General features: G+C 36.1%; 1 protein-coding gene across 6 annotated transcripts in view; it reads right to left on the bottom strand.

Annotated features, from left to right (window-relative positions):
- LOC123558132 (disabled homolog 2-interacting protein-like) overlaps nucleotides 1-16725 on the bottom strand; it is a 207598-nt gene extending 190873 nt beyond the window's left edge. For 4 of the 6 annotated variants that reach the window (XM_053525637.1, XM_053525638.1, XM_045350011.2 and 1 more), the window contains exon 1: nucleotides 16574-16724. In XM_053525637.1, coding sequence (XP_053381612.1) covers nucleotides 16574-16640 — 67 coding nt within the window. In that variant the 5' untranslated portion in view covers nucleotides 16641-16724. Of the gene's footprint in view, nucleotides 1-16573 lie in introns of all 6 variants that reach the window. The other 2 variants (XM_053525640.1, XM_053525641.1) reach the window with 1 other exon arrangement.
- Between the last annotated feature and the right edge of the window lie 3681 nt (nucleotides 16726-20406).

Below are 20406 nucleotides of genomic sequence, written 5' to 3'. Positions count from 1 at the left end.
CATGTCAAATCATCACAGTGAACAAGTGTATGAAATTTCAATCCATTCCTTCTAGTGGGTACTGAGATACTAGCTTACATACAATTAAAACCTTAACCAAAAACTGCTAAGTCGAAAAAGGGGCATAATTTTGTAAAAATGCAAAGTAGAGTTATGGAACCTGTGCAGTGCATGTCAGATCATCACAGTGAACAAGAGTGTGAAGTTTCAATCCATTCCCATATGTCCCAGACGAAATGTTGACCATGGTTGACCATAGTCACCTCGAATTTTGATGGTTGACCATGAACAAACGTGGTTTTGTCGAGTTTTTGTGTTGTCGTGTTTTCACCCTGCCAACACGAAATGGAAGAAATTAGCCATCATATATGAACCATTTTCGTAACTTAAACAAAATTTTGATTGGCAAGTTGAGTTCTGAAGGTTAAATTTGATTTCAGATTGAGATTTACCAGCAAACAGGACAAGTTTCTTTGTAATCTGACCACACAGTAACAGTTGGTATTTTCCAGTGTTATGCAAATTGGCCAGGTAACTGAAGACCATGTTTTCCAAAAAAAAAAAAGATACTTAATATGGATATTGTGCTCTGGAATGAACATTTTTAGAACTTGAGTCTGAAAGTAGCTTCATATAGGGACCGAAGAACAATTTATACTTTGTCACTGCCGCCGGCTATCAAGTTTTTTGCATCAGTCACAGGCATTGAACCATGTAGTCCTGGTCCTGGCGGCAGAGAAAATCTCATACATTTCAATCATATTTTTTACAGAATCATGTGATGGCTTTGGCAGCAAGCCTGGGCACAGCTCAACAGGAGAAACTTCAGAATGGCAAAACATGTCCAACATTCATTTTAAAGTGGTAACTCTATAGTCAGTAACTAACATAGGCAACAAAACTGCTTTTTTGGCTCCACTGACATTTCTGACGCATTCTATTCTATTCCTATTGATGAACAAGATAGAAAATTTTTCAGGTTCTTTCAAAATTGTCATAAAGCATTAATTAGTCTAGCAACTTCTCCCTGTGTGTTCGCAAAATTTCCCCATGTTCATTAAAACTAATGCACAGGATTGGTAAGTCTAGCAACTTCTTTCTCTGTGTTCATCAAAATTTTCACAAACATGCTAGCAAGAGGCCATGCATGTAGGTAAAATATACATGGACAACACATGCCTTCAAAGTAGTTCGTCTGCTTCTTGTCTTGACAATATACATGATACCTTTCATCTCACTGCCTCCAGTCTTACAGTGCACCCTAAAAGTATTTGAAGGTTCCATGGTAAAAGATTATCTTCATGTTTCTTGGCAGCCTGTCGGAACCTCTACCGAAAAATTAAAGAAATCACAAAACCAGATGTGACACGATCAGGGAGTTTGTACAACTAACAGGCAAATTAGTGGCCTCTGAACCTGGTATGGAATATGCAACACTGTTTATTAAAACTTTGGAAGGAGTTAAAAGACATATAAGTATGGTGGCTGATTTGTGCCATTTCGTTATTTCGCAGAGACGCAACGACAAACACCGTTATGGCACCCCACTGAATGTAATGTCCAGTTGAATAACGCCTCGCCAAACGTCATCCCGCTGAACGTGGTTATTGTGCCCCGCCAAACGTCATCCCGCTGAATGTGGTTATTGTGCCCTGCCAAATGTCACCGTGACAAACATCGCACCAACATTGAATGTTAGTTTATGATCACTCCAACTTTGTTGCACAAACCAATTATACAAAAGGGACATAATTTTAGCCCTGCCCCTGCAGTTCTTGAAATCATGAACACTTCAAACCATTAAAGTACTGTTCATGAACTAACATTCAACAGTTCTTGATTTATGTTCATGAATTTCTGGACATGAACTGTCCTTAAAAAGTGTTAATGAACAGTTCATGTACCACTAAAGAATCACACAGAGTTCTTGAATTGTCCATGATAAAAGGTTAAAGGAACAATCATGATGTTATTTTCCTGAATTTTTCATGCACTACTCATGACAGGTAGTTCATGAACTAATGAAGAATCATGTTCATGAACGGTTCACTGCTTGTTCGTGAAGATAAAATGGCACAATAAAAACATATAGCAAGAAGTTCATGAACTATTCATGTTCAATAAAATATCAAGAACTATTCATGGTGTGAATAGTTCATGAACTGTTCATGTACATTAGTTCTTGAAGTCATCTTTCACTTTTCATGCACTGTTCATGAACACGGTATTTAAGAATGTTTCAAGAATTTGTGCCATTTTATCTTCACGAACAATTCACGAAGTGTCCATGAACTATGCATGCACTGCTCATGAACAGTAACGGTTCATTTCGAAGGGATTATCATGCTGGACACGACTGATTCTGCCTTTGCAGCCAATGCAGATCATGATCAGCCTGCATGCACATCCGTGCAGTCTGATCATGATATGCACTGTTTGCCATTCAGTCAGTATCTTTTTAATTTGCCCCCCTTTCAACAGATAATGGTATTGTTCAAATTGAAGGAAGGACAAGTTCACTATAGAAATTCAGCAAGGTGAGGGTTAATAACCTAGATCAGGTTTCCTGTACTGAACTGCTGACACAAAACATTTCTTGTTTTCTTTTTCATATCTTCTCCATCTCTTTTATGTAAATCATATAAATAGATCTATTTTTACATGGAATGTCCCTGGATCAATATTACATAATACCACAATATATTTTTCTTCTTTTCTTCTGAGAAAATATAAAGCATATATTGTGATAATTCTACAGGGGAAATTCTGCATGTTCATTAAAGCTAACATCAAATGTTATTTCAATATTGACACAAGACAAACAAAGTCAATAATTTTGACAAACATGAACAGTTGTTACTTTGATAAAAGTTACAAACTGTGTTTGTTTTGTAAATAAAAGTGTAAACATAGATGATAGCATAAATATTCACCTTCTATCATTCTTTTTATTCAGTTTCACCAAAGATATTTCTCACCTTGCAAAACTTCAGTGCACTTCTTTTTTTTTTCAATTTATTATTTACACAAAGGGTATAATTATAATGTGCATGCATGTGAGTTTAACACTAAATCTTATTTATAGTAACCAACTGTGACCCATCCAATATGGGCAACTCTGCCAGAAGGCTGTTAGTAATCTTTAGGGTGGGATAGTGGGAGATACAGAAGATGCTCCCATTGCTGACGCTTCCCTGAGTGGTTCTTTATATAAATGATAATTACTTTTCAGTTTGAAGGAGCACAATGATTTTGACACAATTCACAACCCCTGGATTCCTGGAAGCAGTCCTCTTTACCACTAGACCACTGCTGCATCTTTTTATTTGCATAGATACGATAATTATTTATGAATATATGAATACCCATATGGCCAAATATGGACTTTGTTCTTTGTTGCATTAACTCTGGCCAAATATGGACTTTGCTCTTTGTTGCATTGACTCTGGCCAAATATGGACTTTGCTCTTTGTTGCATTGACTCTGGCCAAATATGGACTTTGCTATTTGTTGCATTGACTCTGGCCAAATATGGACTTTGCTCTTTGTTGCATTGACCCTATGTAAAAAAGTTGCAATTTACATCACAACTTAATTTATTAAAACATTATAGTTAGTGCTATCACATTTAAATTTACCTTAAATATATCTGGAGGTGTTCGCATTTTTGTACAAAAAAAAATCCTGTATTAAGCTAACATCCTGAACTCCTTGACAATATTGAAATGCAAACATCATTTTTGTCACTCTAATTGCGTATCATAGCAACACAAAAAGGGGACAAGTCCTTCAACTAATCCTTTACAAACTTTTTCACTGCTAGTGAAAACAATCATGTTAACTACAAGAAAGCTTGTGTGTGTTTTTTCATATTAAGAAACTTTGCTAATAAAACTCCCCAACATGTAATATAGCTGGCGACTGTATGACCATTCATGGAAAATACATAGCCCTGTTGAAGAAGCTTATTTTGTAATATATAAGTTACGTTTATTGAAATCCTCAACATGACTACACGCTCTTGCAAATCGAATTAACTGAGAAATATATACCCCATACAGGGGGATTTTTCGGCCGTTTTTATAGCCGTTATTCGGCTATATTCCCAATGCCAAAAAGTATGTATTTTTCCCAAAATTAGTGCAAAAATTCGTAATCTACATTCTGAAAAAAAAATTCATCAAAATTGCACAACTACTGACCAAATTATGGACAATTTTGTAATGGAAGTAAGTTTAAGAGGTTGTACAAAGTGAAACAAGTGCATGAGGAAGTGCTTAAACACATCCTATGGGACTAAACATTTCACAATTTGGAACACTTACCCGTCAAAATTCCCAAATTTGGGGGTATAGGCTATGTTCCCAAATTTGCTAGAAAAAAACCCTGCCATAAAATGTAGCCTGAGGTTTATCCCCATCCAAATGGGGAAAATTTACAATACTGAAATTAAACTCATCCCTCTTGTCATAAATTTTGATATGTATAAAATTGTTATAAACAGAGAGAATGTAAATCTAGAAATGAAGCAGTATAATTCGAGTTGTTAGTTTTATTTAACTGCAGCTCCCTAGGATAAATATTTTCCACTATTACATTATCAAAAAACGGATTATCCATAATAAGTATTGTCATAAATAGAGTCGTAAATCTAAAAATGAAGCATCAGTATCCGAATGGTTAGTTTTAATTAACTGAAGCTCCCTAGGATAAATAGTACCCACCAATTGACCAAAAAACAGATTATCCATATTAAGAATATCATCCAGATAGCGTGATGTATTATTAAATGCAGTAATAATGTCTGCCTGTGTATCTTGAGAAAGGCTCAACATAAAAATCTCTTTCATAACAATATAAAAACAAATCTGCGACAAGGGGTGCACAATTTGTTTCCAAGGGAATACCAATTACTTGTCTGAAAACTGCATTCCCAAACCTGACGTAATATTGTTCAATAAAAAGGAAAGGGCTTTACAAACTTCGTCACAGGTCCACATAGTAAAATTCTTTACAATGCAACTAGTAATAAATGCTTTATCGAAACTGCAAGCGAGAAAAGTAGCATTTTCCCTGGCAAAAGTCCTTTGAATTAGGGCAGTTAGTTTTTCATTTATTAAGTTATGAGGTAAAGTCGTATACAAAGTAGAAAAATCGTATTTACTGACTGACGACACCTTGTAATTTTTAATTCTAAATTTAATTATAAACCATGAATTAATAATACCATGGTAATAAGCCGTCAATTTCGACTGGGCGGTCACAAAGGCAGAATCACTTACCGCCAACTTATGCCAAATGTTAAACAATGCGACATTATTAAAAAAGCAGCAAAATTCTTAAAATATTACCAGGGCGTATTCAGAGGGGGTGCGACGTGTAAGAACACCCCAACAATTTTTCAGTAATTTAAGTCCATTATAACACACTTTTTTAGCCATTTCTGAATATTTAATGTATTTTTTTTCTAACTCACTTCAATTGCCAACTTGCATTATACTTACTTTGAGAGTTGTAGCATATGCAAATAGTCTGGATGCACAACAGTCACTGTCAACAGTTATTACTTTACAAAGACCAGCAATAGAAGTTTGCAAATTAGGCCTCACCAAATTAAAAAGTTGTTCACCGGATTTGCCGCTGGTATATTTTCAGAAACACAAAAAAAATTATTTTTTTTTGTTTTTTGCATGTGCTCGCCCCATTGAAAAAAATCAATCAAAAATTTTCTGGTGCGCTAGTTTTTACGGACGTAACAGTGTATAAATGCTTATAATTCCAGTCCCAGATTGTTCCCAAATGGATTTTAATCAAAATATATACATACTACGCTCACATCGTCTATAATTAATCATAACACTTATATTTAGTTGCACTAAAGTTATTCCCCCTTTATGCAGTTACGCCATTTTCTTCAAATGTTTACCAAATTACATGTTACAAAAATCGAAAACTGGATGAAGAAAAACATACTAATTTATTTGATAACATCAGTCTACATTATTTTGGTAAGGGTAAATACATATTGATGCATGTCACTTATCTGTTTTCTTGTTTTTCCTGTCCAAATGATCAGCATTTGCATACGAAAGTTGGTGGGGTAAGGAATTTACATTATGAGTTGTTTTCAGAACAGTTTCGATTTTCCAATCATTTAGTAGACTAATGTTAATGCACGTTAATCTCCATTTCAGACCTTAATTGTGACTTTGTTTCAACAAATTTAGTATGTTATGAAAGTTTAAAGTTAGAAAAAGTGGCCGAGTGGTTAAGGTTGGTTAAGGTCGCTGACTTCAAATCACTTGCCCCTCATTGATGTGGGTTCGAGCCTCACTCGGGGCGTTGAATTCTTCATGTGAAGAAGCCTTCCAGCTGGCTTATGGAAGGTCGGTGGTTCTACCCAGGTGCCGGCACGTGATGAAATAATGCACGGAGGGGCACCTGGGGTCTTCCTCCACCATCAAAGATGGAAAGTCGCCATATGACCTAAAATGTGTCGGTGCGACGTTAAACCCAACCAAAAAAAAAAAAAGGAAAGAAAAAGAGCTGTATATAAGACATCATGCTTGACTTTTCTGAATCAGAGCTTTGCCAGTAAAAGGGGCATAATAGTCAGAAGCTTTGAAAGTAACAGAGCTATTGGTCATTATATGAAACTTAATTAAAAAATATTCTATGTTAAAAAGGGGCATAACTCTGTCTAGATTCAAACTTTAAGAGTATTGTTTCTCCTGGTGTAGACTTTGACAGTAAATAACTATTCTAAGTTTCAAATCAAAAGCTTTAATAGATCTAGTAACACTCAGAGAGATATTTGATGTATCAAAAACTTTGAAAGTCAGTTAAAAATGCTACATTTTCATAGCAGAAATATTCAAGTCACATTATGTATGTGATAAGTATGGTGTAAGGTTATGCATTGTTGTTTATTACGTATTTTCTAACAGCATTTTCAAAAACATGCATTATTTGATTACAGTGTACTGTATGACAGTGTTATTACCTTTTTTCACGAGTTCGCTTTGTTGTGTGTCTGCAGGTCAGATTTTCTCAATCCCTGGGGACTTAATTTTTAATTTAAAAGGGCTATACATTCTATTTTAAGGTTTTTATTAGTCAGTCGAAAGTCAAATGAAGACAAATATATTTCTTCGCTCTTCGCTCACTCCTGATTTTCTCAAAAACCAAAAAAAATATTTAAATTATTTTTTCGCTCGCCGCCTCAATTTTTTCAGAAAAAAATCCGATGAACAACTTATCAATTTGGTGTGGCCTTAGGTGAATATAAATACACAACAGAGGATCAAGGGAATGGGGACACAGACACCCGCACTCAAATCTGGCGAGCATACACTTTTTATAAAGACAAAGTTCAAGTCCTAATACGAACCAGTCACCCTTTCACATACAGCTCATATTCGCATCCTCTTCCAGAAAGTCCTGTCTACATCTATGTATTAACAAGGCCTCTTTGTGACTGAAGGACAGAAAGACACATTGAAAAGTTTAGTACAGTTATCTGGATCAATCTAATGCAAGACTGGCTAACATCCTTTCACACCAAAAAAAACAAAGATAAGTATCAAACAGGGAATGCCACACACGAAACCCACAGCACGCAAACACGCACACCACAAACACACACGCACACGTGCGCACACACACACAAAGCCAACACACGACGACAAAAACGAACAAACATAGGAACACAGTGGGGCACCGCCTTGGAACGGCCAGTGGCAAAAACACCACCGGGGAGCTTAAACCGGTTTATGGTGCGCACCCAACCTCACTCTTACCCCCACCATGTTCCAAAGACACGGGACAGTGTAAATAAAAGTAATCCAACTGAATATCTACCTATTTACACACTTTTAAAGTAATCCCAGAATCCAAATTTTACAGACAGACGGATGGACAAATCCTGAGACAGACTAGACAAACCGTTACTCCCCCAGGTTTTGACAAACATGATAATTAATGGTCACAATAACATAAAAACAAGACAAGTTATGGAGATGAGCTAAACAGACATCTATATTTGTCATATTATCACAGATATATACAGCAAGCTTACTGACAACACCAAACGTATGAAACAAACAAATGACTACAAAAAAAATTAGTTGGACAACAGTTATTGCCACAAGCCTCGGTTCACTGACTCCCTAAATTGTTGTGTAATTCCAGTGATTATAACAAAAGTGAATTTTTGGCCAAAAAATTTTGGTTTCATAATTTTGGTCCCTCAAGCCATATGTATATATACATGAGAAAATGTTAAATTTTGCTAAATTACAATTCCAAAAAGTTGTCCATATTCAAATATTTAAACACTTAATTCCTAGACAGATTTCTTCTAATTGGAAAGTAAATTTTTTTATGAGTATTCACAAATTGAAAACTCTCTTTGAAAAGTAAAGGATGAGGTAGTCTCAATGATGGATACAGGGTGATTAGATTAATTCTAAGCTCACCTGAACTTTGTGCTCAGGAGAGCAAAAAAGTTGCATTTCTCCATGTTCTTGTGGAGGCATTGGTCGAGAGGGCTAAGATGCTTTCCTACGGAGGTGAAGGCCCCAGGTTTAAATCCTGGCTACTCCCACTGTGGTGTGTCCTTGGGCAAGGCACTTTATCACGATTGCCTCAGTCGACCCAGCTGTAAATGGATACCAGCAAATTGCTGGGGGTGAGGTATAATTGGTTTTAACTGTTCTTAATATAGGGTCGCAGAAAAGCTCTATAGAGCTTATGTTAATTGTTTCACAAAGCGACAGTAAATAACACTTAAAAAAAAAAAAAAAAAAAAAAAGAACCAGAAAGATTATTATATTATTTAGGGATATCGATTAGATAAGTGATGGTATCTAAACGGAAATCTGGTACACCCCTGACTTTTTGCTTGTAATCACAGGGTGTAAGACCAAATCAAAATTTCATCTATTACTGCTAACGACCTTATAATCACTGGATACATACAGTTATCTATCCTGACAAACTTTATCAATCTCCCTACATGGTTAATTTGACATCTATACAATATGGTGAATAACACCTTAAATCCCCACTGAGTCTGACCCTCTCAAACAATAAAATAAAAAAGGCCAAAGAAAAAATGAAATAATTAATAGTTTCTGATCAATCAATATATATATACTATGTACCTTTGTAAAGAGTGAAATTTAGCAGCAGGGATTTAAACCTTTAACACCAAATTATAAGAAATTGCTGAACACCCCACATGTCTTGGATATTCTTACAATTTGTCAAATAGAACATTAATTCATTACTATTATTACAATTATAATTATTAACATTAAGTACTATTATTTTTTTTCTGTTGGGTTGTAGTGTTAGCGATACCTATTCTGGAATTGGAAATAAAAAGATATTCTCTTTTATTCTATTCGTTTGATTTCGAACAGTGCCTGGTTCCCAATTTCAGTTTTATAACCTTCATTGTATCCTTTTAAGCTCATGCATTCGTACTGTGCCAACAGGACCAAGCAACCTCCTTTTTTTGCTGAAGAACTGTAAAATTTATTCTGAACTTTTGATGTACATAGTCTTTTTAAAAACTTCATAATCATTTACAATGAAGAGAATTTCTTTTTAATTTCTTCATCTATATATATATATATATATATATATATATATATATATACATAGATAAACTTTATGCATCGAGGCCTGTCTGCTCATTTGGCTCATAACAATACTACGGTACACAACGAGGATAGCGGATAAGTCACGCCTATCACTAATTGTCGTTGAATTATAGTGCCTGATATAAAATTGATATCTTGCATGCTGAATGACTGAAAATGGGTAAAAACCAGTGCGAAGTCTTTGTTAAAGCCAGCACAGAATGTTGATTTTTCTTCATTTGCAGGATTATTTACCTTGAGAAATACTTTTTCATATGTCAATTAATTAGTTTATAACAAAAAATTTGGTAAACAAAATACAAGAGTCATTGTTAACACATTTTGAGAGAATTTCATTTGTACCAGAAAACAATGAGAGAACACTTTCATATAAAACTGTCACTAGAGAAAGCAATTTTTTCTGAATATATTAGTAATTAAGTCAGTAAGAAATGTGACTATGGTGAATTATCATGATAAAATATGATCTGACAGGGTACGGAAAAACAAATATTTCTATATTTCACAACTGTAGCCTTACACATTAATGCCTGTCAATCATCATACTAAACTATTAACTGTTACCCCCTGGTCAAAACCACCTAATGTGGGAATTTGTCATTTTCACATTTTTCAGTTAGTTTTTTCATACCTTGCCATACTGCCTATGGCAAGATATATCAACACTGGACAAAGGTTCTTCTGCAGAAAATGTAAAAATTTAAGGTGGAAAATAGGGGACAGGGCATATAACGAAAAATAGTGTGCAACTTACTTTTTTGACCAATCAGAGCGAGTTATTTTTCAAAAGATGTGGTTTCTTATTGCTTAAGACCTATGCGAGTGTAGCAATAATTTTTAAAGAGCAGCTCTACACACTAAAGAACGTCGACTGAATGCGCATGCATACCAATGACCACCCCTTCATTGTACTGGTATTTCAAAGGAAGCCGACACATTTTTGTTAGTCAAAGGTAGGCGGAGAATCCGACACAACGGACTCTGGAATTCTGAATAGTCAAACGTAGATTTCACACTGTCAGATAGAGTCCATGAAGAGAATTCTTCGAGAAAAAGAAACCTTGGTCCGTCACTCCCTATTGGTTTCTTTTTCATGAAGAATTCACTTCATAAACTCTATCTATAACAAAATAATCTAACTGCTTCTGAGTGTTGTTACTTTCAAATCAAATTGATGATAATTTAAGACCACAGGGCTGTTTTGTTATTACTGAAAAATCAAAAAAATGTGGACACTGTGAAAATGATTAGTGGACTGTTGTAACATACTGATTCTTTTGTTTTAAGTTATGTTATAAGTATTACTTTCTCACTGCAATGTAATTAGATTTATGTAAACATCATCAATAATAAAACTTGTAAAAAGATCCTTTAGAAGCAAAGAATGCAACCAAGTAGAATAAAAGCAGTTTCGGTTTGATTGAGTCTGTTCATGAAAGGTAATTATGAAATGTGCAACACCTCTCATGCCCCCTAGCACCGGCTTAAGTGGAACTCTATTACTCATGAACTTGAATGGACTCCAAGGATCAGAAAATATAACAACACTGAATCCAAGACAATATTACATACAGAGAAACCCTGCTCACTCAAGCATGGAAAGCTAGAGCACCTAGGCTCAGCCCAACAATTCATGTTGTTCCCATTCATTCTCCATATAAAATCTATTTTCTATGGTTGAAACACTTAAAACACTGGACAACTCAGCATTCTGGGCATCTGCATCCTCGAATGATCTGTGTGACTGACTTGATTACAGTTTGCCTCTCCTCAAAGGATCTGGTCCTTCAAAGGATTCAAACGAGAATGCCAGCAGAGGTAACCATGCACAACCAGTGCAGAAACCATGCAGAACCTGTGCTGAAACCACTCATTACCTGTGCAGAAATCACTCAGAACCTGTGCTGAAATCACTCAGAACCTGAAACCACTCAGAACCTGTGCAGAAATCACTCAGAACCTGTGCAGAAATCACTAAGAAGCTGAAACCACTCAGAACCTGTGCAGAAATCACTCAGAACCTGAGCAGAAACCACTCAGAACCTGTGCAGAAATCACTCAGAACCTGTGCAGAAACCACTCAGAACCTGTGCAGAAATCACTCAGAACCTGTGCAGAAACCACTCAGAACCTGTTCAGAAACCACTCAGAACCTGTGCAGAAACCACACAGAACCTGTGCAGAAATCACTCAAAACCTGTGCAAAAATCACTCAGAACCTGAAACCACTCATTACCTGCTGAAACCACTCAGAACCTGTGCTGAAACCACTCAGAACCTGTGCAGAAATCACTCAGAACCTGTGCTGAAACCACTCATTACCTGTGCAGAAACTACTCAAAACCTGTGCTGAAATCACCCAGAACCTGTGCTGAAACCACTCATTACCCGTGCAGAAACCACTCATTACCTGTGCAGAAACCACTCAGAACCTGTGCTGAAACCACTCATTACCTGTGCAGAAATCACTCAGAACCAGTGTGCAGAAACCACTCAGAACCTGTGCTGAAACCACTCAGAACCTGTGCTGAAACCACTCATTACCTGTGCAGAAACCACTCAGAACCTGTGTTGAATCCACTCAGAACCTGTGCAGAAACCACTCAGAACCTGCGCTGAAACTACTCAGAACCTGTGCGGAAACCACTCAGAACCTGTGCTGAAACTACTCAGAACCTGTGCGGAAACCACTCATTACCTGTGCAGAAACCACTCAGAACCAGTGTGAGGTAACTAATGGATATAGATATCTAATTAAAGCGGCATGCCTCCAGACAGTTCGACAAAAAAATAAATAATTATTTTTTTAGATATCTTGAAATAAATGCTATATTTCTTAAGAAGGCTTTCAAACTTAATTACTGACAAACTTTATGTTATGGAAACACATGAGAATTTGCCGTTTTTACTACTTTTTACGATGAAAATCGAAAAGCATTTGTCGCTTTTACTCCAAGTAAACTGTCTTGATTAAAAATATCTATATTTTGAAGTCATTATTCACTACTTCAGCTATAGTGCTATCGGTTACGACGACGGGAAAATGTCTTTATTGCCGCGGCCGTCCGGGGTTCGATTCCCAACGCGGTCATCTTTTTTTCTTGATTTGGAATTTTGAAAATATTTTAGAAACAAAAATTCATATTCTAATGTTCATAATATGACCAAAACTTCAATTAAAAAAAAAAAGATTATTTTTTAGCCAAAGCTGGAGGCATGCTGCTTTAAGATGCTTCTAGGGTGTGAACTAGAAAAATTGGTGTTTTTGAATTTGTATAGTGTTATCATGTATCAATGACACCACTCCAGAGAAATTACTATATAATACAGCCAAACTATATTTGAGCTACGCCATGGGAAAACCAACATTGTGGGTTTGTGACCAGCATGGATCCAGACCAGCCTGCGCATCTGCCCAGTCTGGTCAGGATCCATGCTGTTCGCTTTTAAAGCCTATTGTCATTAAAGAAACTGTTAGCGAACAGCATGGATCCTGACCAGACTGCGCAGATGCGCAGGCTGGTCTGGATCCATGCTAGTTGCAAACCCACTATGTTGGTTTTCCCATGGCATGGCTTAATTTTAGTCTTTTAATACAACAGTGTTGTTCTTTTGATCAGTTTCACTGTACAATATTAACAACAAATATTAGCTTAGCAAAATGAGTGAAAGTCCCAGACAGGATCAATATAAAAATTAATTATAAATTGCCTAATATCCATATCATGAAATACTTGCAGGAACCTTAACAGTCACCTAGACATTATAAAACAACTGTAGACAAGTAGATAAAGAGGTGGGGTGGGGGTGGTTTAAGGGGTGGTGGTGGAACGTGGTGTGTGTCCCTTAAATTATCACATTGCTGAGTATACATTTAACACGACCTTGAAATATTCAAAACGGAAGAAATTTGCCTGCAATATGTTATATAGCAGGTTAATTTTCACAAAGAGATCAAGTGGGATATAAGTTGCCTTTTAATAAGTATGATTTTAGACAAAGTTTTCAACTTTTGTGACAATGGGCCTTTAAGATTATTCATTTAATTCTTATTTCAAGCATCATTAATTATTTATCGGCAAATGATTATCTTCAACTGCTGCATAAACAGAAATCATTCAAATATACTCTAAATATAACACCGATTTGTTACCGCTCAAACATTATGATCAAAGGCTGTCAGTGGAATAGAAAATCTGTTCAAAAGAAAGTTAGTGGTCTGTGGTCAAGTGTTTCGTTCAAACCTTTTATCACAAAATTGAAACAAATACAAAATGTAACAAAATGCTTTTAAGTGTCAATTTAAAATTTTAAAAGTAACAATTAACAAAACCTAATTGGAACATACTGTCAGAATTACTATCATTCAAAAACTTAATTTCTGCCATTTAAACACTTTTAGAAGACCCGTACAAACGTCTTAAGTTTGATTAAATAAAATATGTAAGTGCAGTTTAAATTACTTCATTTTCCAATGGTGAAGACCCCATGGACTCACGGAAAACCAAGTTCCGTTTTCTTCTCACAACCCCTTCGAAATGAACCGTTACTGTTCATGAATAGTTCATAGAGTTCATGAACACTTCATGAATTGTTCGTGAAGATAAAATGGCACAAATTCTTGAAACATTCTTCAAACTGTGTTCATGAACAGTGCATGAAAAGTGAATGATGACTTCAAGAAGTTATGTACATAAACAGTTCATGAACTATTCACTTCATAATGAGTTCTTGATATTTTATTGAACATGAATAGTTCATGAACTTCTTGCTATATGTTAAATTATTGTGCCATTTTATCTTCACAAACTAGCAGTGAACCGTTCATGAACATGATTCTTCATTAGTTCATGAACTACCTGTCATGAGTAGTGCATGAAAGATTAAAGAAAATAATATCATGATTGTTCCTTTAACTTTTTATCATGGACAATTCAAGAACTCTGTGTGATTTTTTGGTAGTACATGAACTGTTCATGAACACTTTTTAAGGACAGTTCATGTCCAAAAATTCATGAACATAAATCAAGAACTGTTGAATGTTAGTTCATGAACAGTTCTTTAATGGTTTGAAGTGTTTGTGATTTCAAGAACTGCATTTCGCAGGGGTAGCTAGCCTACACTCAAGTAATGTCACGAAACAGATATAAATTTCCACCAGTTTTGTTGGATATAGCCCTTATGTTTTAAAAATGTTTATTTATAAAGAATATAAAAATATACTGTTACAATTAATTTCTGCATATTCTTTCTGTCCTATTTGAGCCTATGAAAGTGGAAGACAGATACTGATGTTGTCAGCACATAATCATGCATTTCTTCTTTTGTTGCTGTTTTAGCTTGGTTCTACACACCAATATCAGGTACTTGAGACTTAGATACTTAAATTAAGAAACCCCTGTCCCTAGTGTTCTTTTGGGTATTACATAATCTGCTGGCACCAGCCCAAACCTTTGGCATTCAACCAGCTGTAATTCTATACAAATGTGGGGTTTCAACCCACAGCAGTTAGGAGAATGGGATTTGACTTTCAACTTTAACCACTCTACCAAAGAGACGGCCTAAATGTAAATTCTACAGGCACTAACTTTATATAATTACATATAGAAGAAAAAAGGATATATACAAAATACACCCACATACTTTTTCAGTGCAGCAAATCTAATTCAATAAGCATTCATTTGTTGCTAAAACAGATATGAATTTTCCAGCCATATGTCACACAAAAAATTGATTTTCATGTGCAGGATAAATATAAAATCCAATTAGGTATCTTACATTATAAATGTAACAGTTTGTAGGCTGTATGAATAAAATACATATATATATAAGATAACCTAATATGATTCAAGAGAAAGCGTTTAACATTTAGTTAATTTTAAAAGCAGTTAATGTTTTGAACGTGGACGGTGATCTGAAGGGCTGCAGAGGGACTATTCAGGCCATCTATTATCCTTTGCAAAGAATAAAGAGGCAAAACAATAAAATTAAAGAGCTGTCTTAATTAAAGGGTTTATAAGTTTTAACATTTTTTTTATCCATCATGGATTTCATTCGATGTATTGCCTGCTGGCAAGTATCACATCATGACTTGCTAAGAGCAGTTCAGAGCGGTGGCCCCTGACTCTCCCAAAGTCGGGATTTTTATACTGTCATACTTGAATCACTTGATATCCTGGATAACTTCAGCACTTTGTTCACCCTCTAACCACTTTGAACCATCTGTTAAACACACAGTTTTTTTTTTTATATATAGCAAATTCCACATAGCCAAAAATGCCCTAAGGGGTGTGAAGAGTGTTGATAATTTTATTGCCTCCAATGAACAGACTCAAATCAATTCTGCTATGATTTTGCTTCAGATTGGGTTCTGTTTCGGTTCTAGGCATGTATGTTTTATGACCATTAGCCGCATTCAATGTCTGCAGATACCTGATCAGCCGGATCCAACTATTTGTATTAAAATAAGACCCTGGCCACCATGCACTCATTTTATTTTATGGCTTTTCACCCCTTTAGATTTTTTCTTCAATTATACAATGTATAATTAATGATATTTAAAATATACTTTAAAAATATGATAAAAAAATTGGGTAAGAACCCTTCCCCCACCTCCTTCCTCCCCACTTTAAAAAAATAATTGCCCTTTAGCTATAAATAACAAAAAAAGATACCACTTAAAGATGATATACTGAAAATGTTTTGTTTTTTTTTGCATAAATATTTTAATTGCTGAACTGTGTTACCTGTTTCATTTACAAATGTTTACCATTGTGCTTGATCACCTCTCCTTAATCCGCGTTCCTGATCCGAGTAGCGGTAAGAAAAGTGTGAAACACGAGCTCCAGAATAATTACCACCATTGAAGCACGTGTAAAGCAGGAAACTCGTGCCTAAGTACTTACCCCAAATGTTTAACCATCCGATGATTTTACTAGGGAACTGTATGGCTCGTTTTTTCTTGAATGACATATTTCCAAGAAATAAAAATCCAAGTTTTATATCGTAAAATCCATCCTGCTGTGAAAATTTCACACTAACAACTTGTAATTTACTACACGTCGGTCAACTTCAAAAGAGTATCTGTCATACCCGCCAAGGTAAACTTCAGCCTGTCAACCAATCACAAAACATGTCGATTACGCGTACAGTATGGATAGTGCATATCGGTCTGTCGCAGGTGAGAAAAACTTTGAATATATAACTTTTTTTCGCATTTTTTTACAGCCGACACCCGTTTTTAATGCGTACCGTTAGATTATGGATGGAATAAGACAATTTATTGATTTATTTATCCCTTATTAATATATGTATTTAGTGATATCCATTATTATAATAATTTAAGAAAAAACAGTTAATGTTGTTTTTTTTCTGATATTATAAAAAGGTTAAAAGAATTAGTTATCACAGGAATCCCCTAAGTGCAGTTTTTTTTAGTTTTTATGATATTCGAAATTCAATTATTGATATCCTAAAACACTTTTTACGATACGAATAAAACATTTAACTATAAATCAAAATATGATTTATAGACAATTTAAGACATCTAAACTTCTTTAAATGGATTTTGTGATAGCAAAATTCATTTATTGGTATCATAAAACAGAATTAAGGATATCATTAAATAGAATTGAAGATATCATGAAATTTTAAAATATCAAATAACCGAATTGCAGATATTCGTAAATAATTTTGTGATATCTTTAAATGCATTCATTGATATGAAAAGATAAAATAATGTCATTAAATGAATTTGTGATATCCATCAATAACTAAATGGTATCACAAAACGGTTCTGTGATATTCCTACATGCATTAATGAGATCACAAATTATGATATCACGATATGAAATTAGTATGTAAATAAAGTTACAATGGGTTACGTATACTGAATATTGCTACATATCATGAACATTCTGATACACAATGGGAAAATATTTCTTAAAACACATGAATCGAATATATCTGATGATAAAAAATAAAAAATAAACAATCACAAATGACTGATGTATATTATGAAAATTGAGAACATTCAAAACATGCAGGAATGCTTCTGCAAAAATGTATTCAAATTGGATAATAATATAGGGTTATATGATCATTATTGTCATGCTTAGTTAATGTACACAATATATATTTACAGATGTCGAAGATTGTGAAGGTACACCGAATAAACTGTTAACTGGATCAAGGAGAAGTTGTTCTCTTTTATCTTCGACATCATGTGGACTACTCTACTGTGATACCTGACGCTTATTAGCTCTGGACATTGTGGAATCTAAACGCTTATCAGCCCCGAGTACAGAAAACAGTAAACATGCCAGAAGTACCCTGCCCTATTCCCGGTTGTGAATATAAGACGCCGAACGTTGATGCTAGTGTTGTTGTGGAACTAATCAAAGCTCACAGGGTTATGCACCCAGCTGCTCCCACCGCAGCCGTCGCAAAAGTAGAACTTGTGAGAAGACCAACTATTACGGCTGCTGGCACAACTGAAGACTGGGCATATTTCCAGTCACGATGGAATGATTATGTCGCAGCAACTAAAATTGACGGTCCTGATAAAGTTATTCAACTAATCGAGTGTTGCGATGAACCGCTTCGTAAGGACTTGACGCGCGCAGCTGGCGGAAGCCTCAAAGACAAAACGCATGACGAAGTTATGGCTTCCATCCGCAAATTGGCAGTAAGAGAAGAAAACACTATGGTAGCTCGCGTTGCATTGCATAATATGAGACAAGATAGAGACGAGACAATTAATGGTTTTGGTGCAAGGTTTCAAGGTCAGGCGAACATTTTTATGTACCAGTTGTGACCATAATGTTAACTATACGGAGGCAATCATGCGTGACGTGTTGAGTAGAGGCTTGTGTGATCTTGAAATTCAAATGGACCTCCTTGGTGATCAGAATCAAGATATGGCATTGGAGGACGTTTATAAATTTGTGGAAGCAAAAGAGGCAGGCAAACGATCTGCTTCTCGCCTCTTTGATCAATACGGAGGCTGTAGAAGCTTCTTAAAGCTCATATAGAAAATCAAAACAACAATCAAGCAAACTTGATCATGAACCGTGTAACTATTGCGGAAAGCGCGGCCATGGGAAACAAAGCTCGGTAGGAATTCTTCGTTCTAAATGCCCTGCTTACGGCCACAAGTGTGACATTTGCCAGCGGGATAACCACTTCGAGTCTGTCTATCGCAATAAGGACAAACCTATACCCAAAGACGCCCACCCCGTACTCAAGCAACAAAGGCGGCGTTACATGAGGATGCTGTGTTTGACACTCTGCGCACTTTATTTGATACACCATTATCATGTTCAGATAATCTAGACTCAGATGTGTGCTTTGTAAATAAGGCTGTTCCCCTGGATCATCATACCTATGATACACTAACTGATTCATGGGTACAACGCAATTCTAAATATCAACCATTTATAAATGTTACTATTAAGGCATTGCCACAAGATTATGCTGAGCTTGGTTTAGATGCTATGCATGTATCTTCCCTTTCAGTTTCTGTTCCTGCATTGGCCGATACTGGATGCCAGAGTTGCTTGACAGGCCTAAAGGTAATTCATCGCCTTGGACTTCGTGAAAATGACTTAGTGCCGGTCACTATTCGTACGCACACAGCTAAAAATGATGGCATAAAGATTCTAGGTGCAATTCTCCTGCGCATATCTTGCACTGACCCTGCTGGACACACAGTGGTAACACAACAATGACATATTTAACTGACAGCTCAGATAAACCTTTCCTTAGCAGGGGAAGCTTGTGTCGTCTTGGGTATTATCTCTGACGATTTCCCGCAAATGCATGTCCCGGTTAACAAAAGTGTCAATGACATCCATGATCCCACTGTAGCACCTTGTTTTGAAATCTCACCCACGAAAGTTCGTCCTAGTCAAAGGTACATTCGTGCAATAACCGACTTCCCTACCCCTAAGGATCTTACTGATGTCCGGTCATTGTTTGGTTTAGTGATCCAGGTATTTTACTCTTCAGCAAGGCTGACAGAATGCAGCCATTCAGAAACCTACTCAAACCAGACGTTCATTTCTAATGGACTGATGAGCTTCAGGTACTTTATGAGGAATCAAAACGTGTGATTGCCAGTGAAATTGAAATGGGTGTAACTATCTATGATCCTGCTAAGCCCACATGCCTGGCGACTGACTGGTCTAAGACTGGAATAGGATTTTGGCTTTTGCAGAAACATTGTTCCTGCTCTGGTATCAAACCATTTTGCTGTCAAACAGGTTGGAAGGTTACACTTGTAGGTAGTAGATTTACTCACTCAGCTGAGACCAGCTACGTCCCAACTGAGAGCGAAGCACATGCAGTTGTCGATGCCCTCGAGAAGGCAAAATACTTACATTACGTTACAGGTTCAGAATGGTACACATACCAGGAGTCAAACACCGTGCAACTGACTGCCTCTCAAGGCACCCCACCAATGAAGCTGTTCAATTTATCCTGCCTGATGATATTGCTATGTTACATACAGAAGACAGTATTTTGTCTACCGCAGTATTTACTTAAAATGCTCTAAGTATCAGGTCAGTTACATGGGACAGAGTGAGAACAGCCACCGCAAGTGACCACAACTTACTGATGCTCTCTGACTTTGTTGAACAAGGCATGCCCGAGACCCGTAGCAAAATGCCTGAACCGATCCGAGATTTCTTCCATTTCCGAGAGGACCTTTCAACAGTAGATGATGTTATACTGTACA

Source organism: Mercenaria mercenaria, chromosome 15 (assembly GCF_021730395.1).
Source record: "Mercenaria mercenaria strain notata chromosome 15, MADL_Memer_1, whole genome shotgun sequence".
NCBI lineage: Eukaryota > Metazoa > Mollusca > Bivalvia > Venerida > Veneridae > Mercenaria > Mercenaria mercenaria.
Note: the sequence above shows the minus strand (reverse complement) of the source record. Positions and strands in the feature narration are given on the sequence as shown.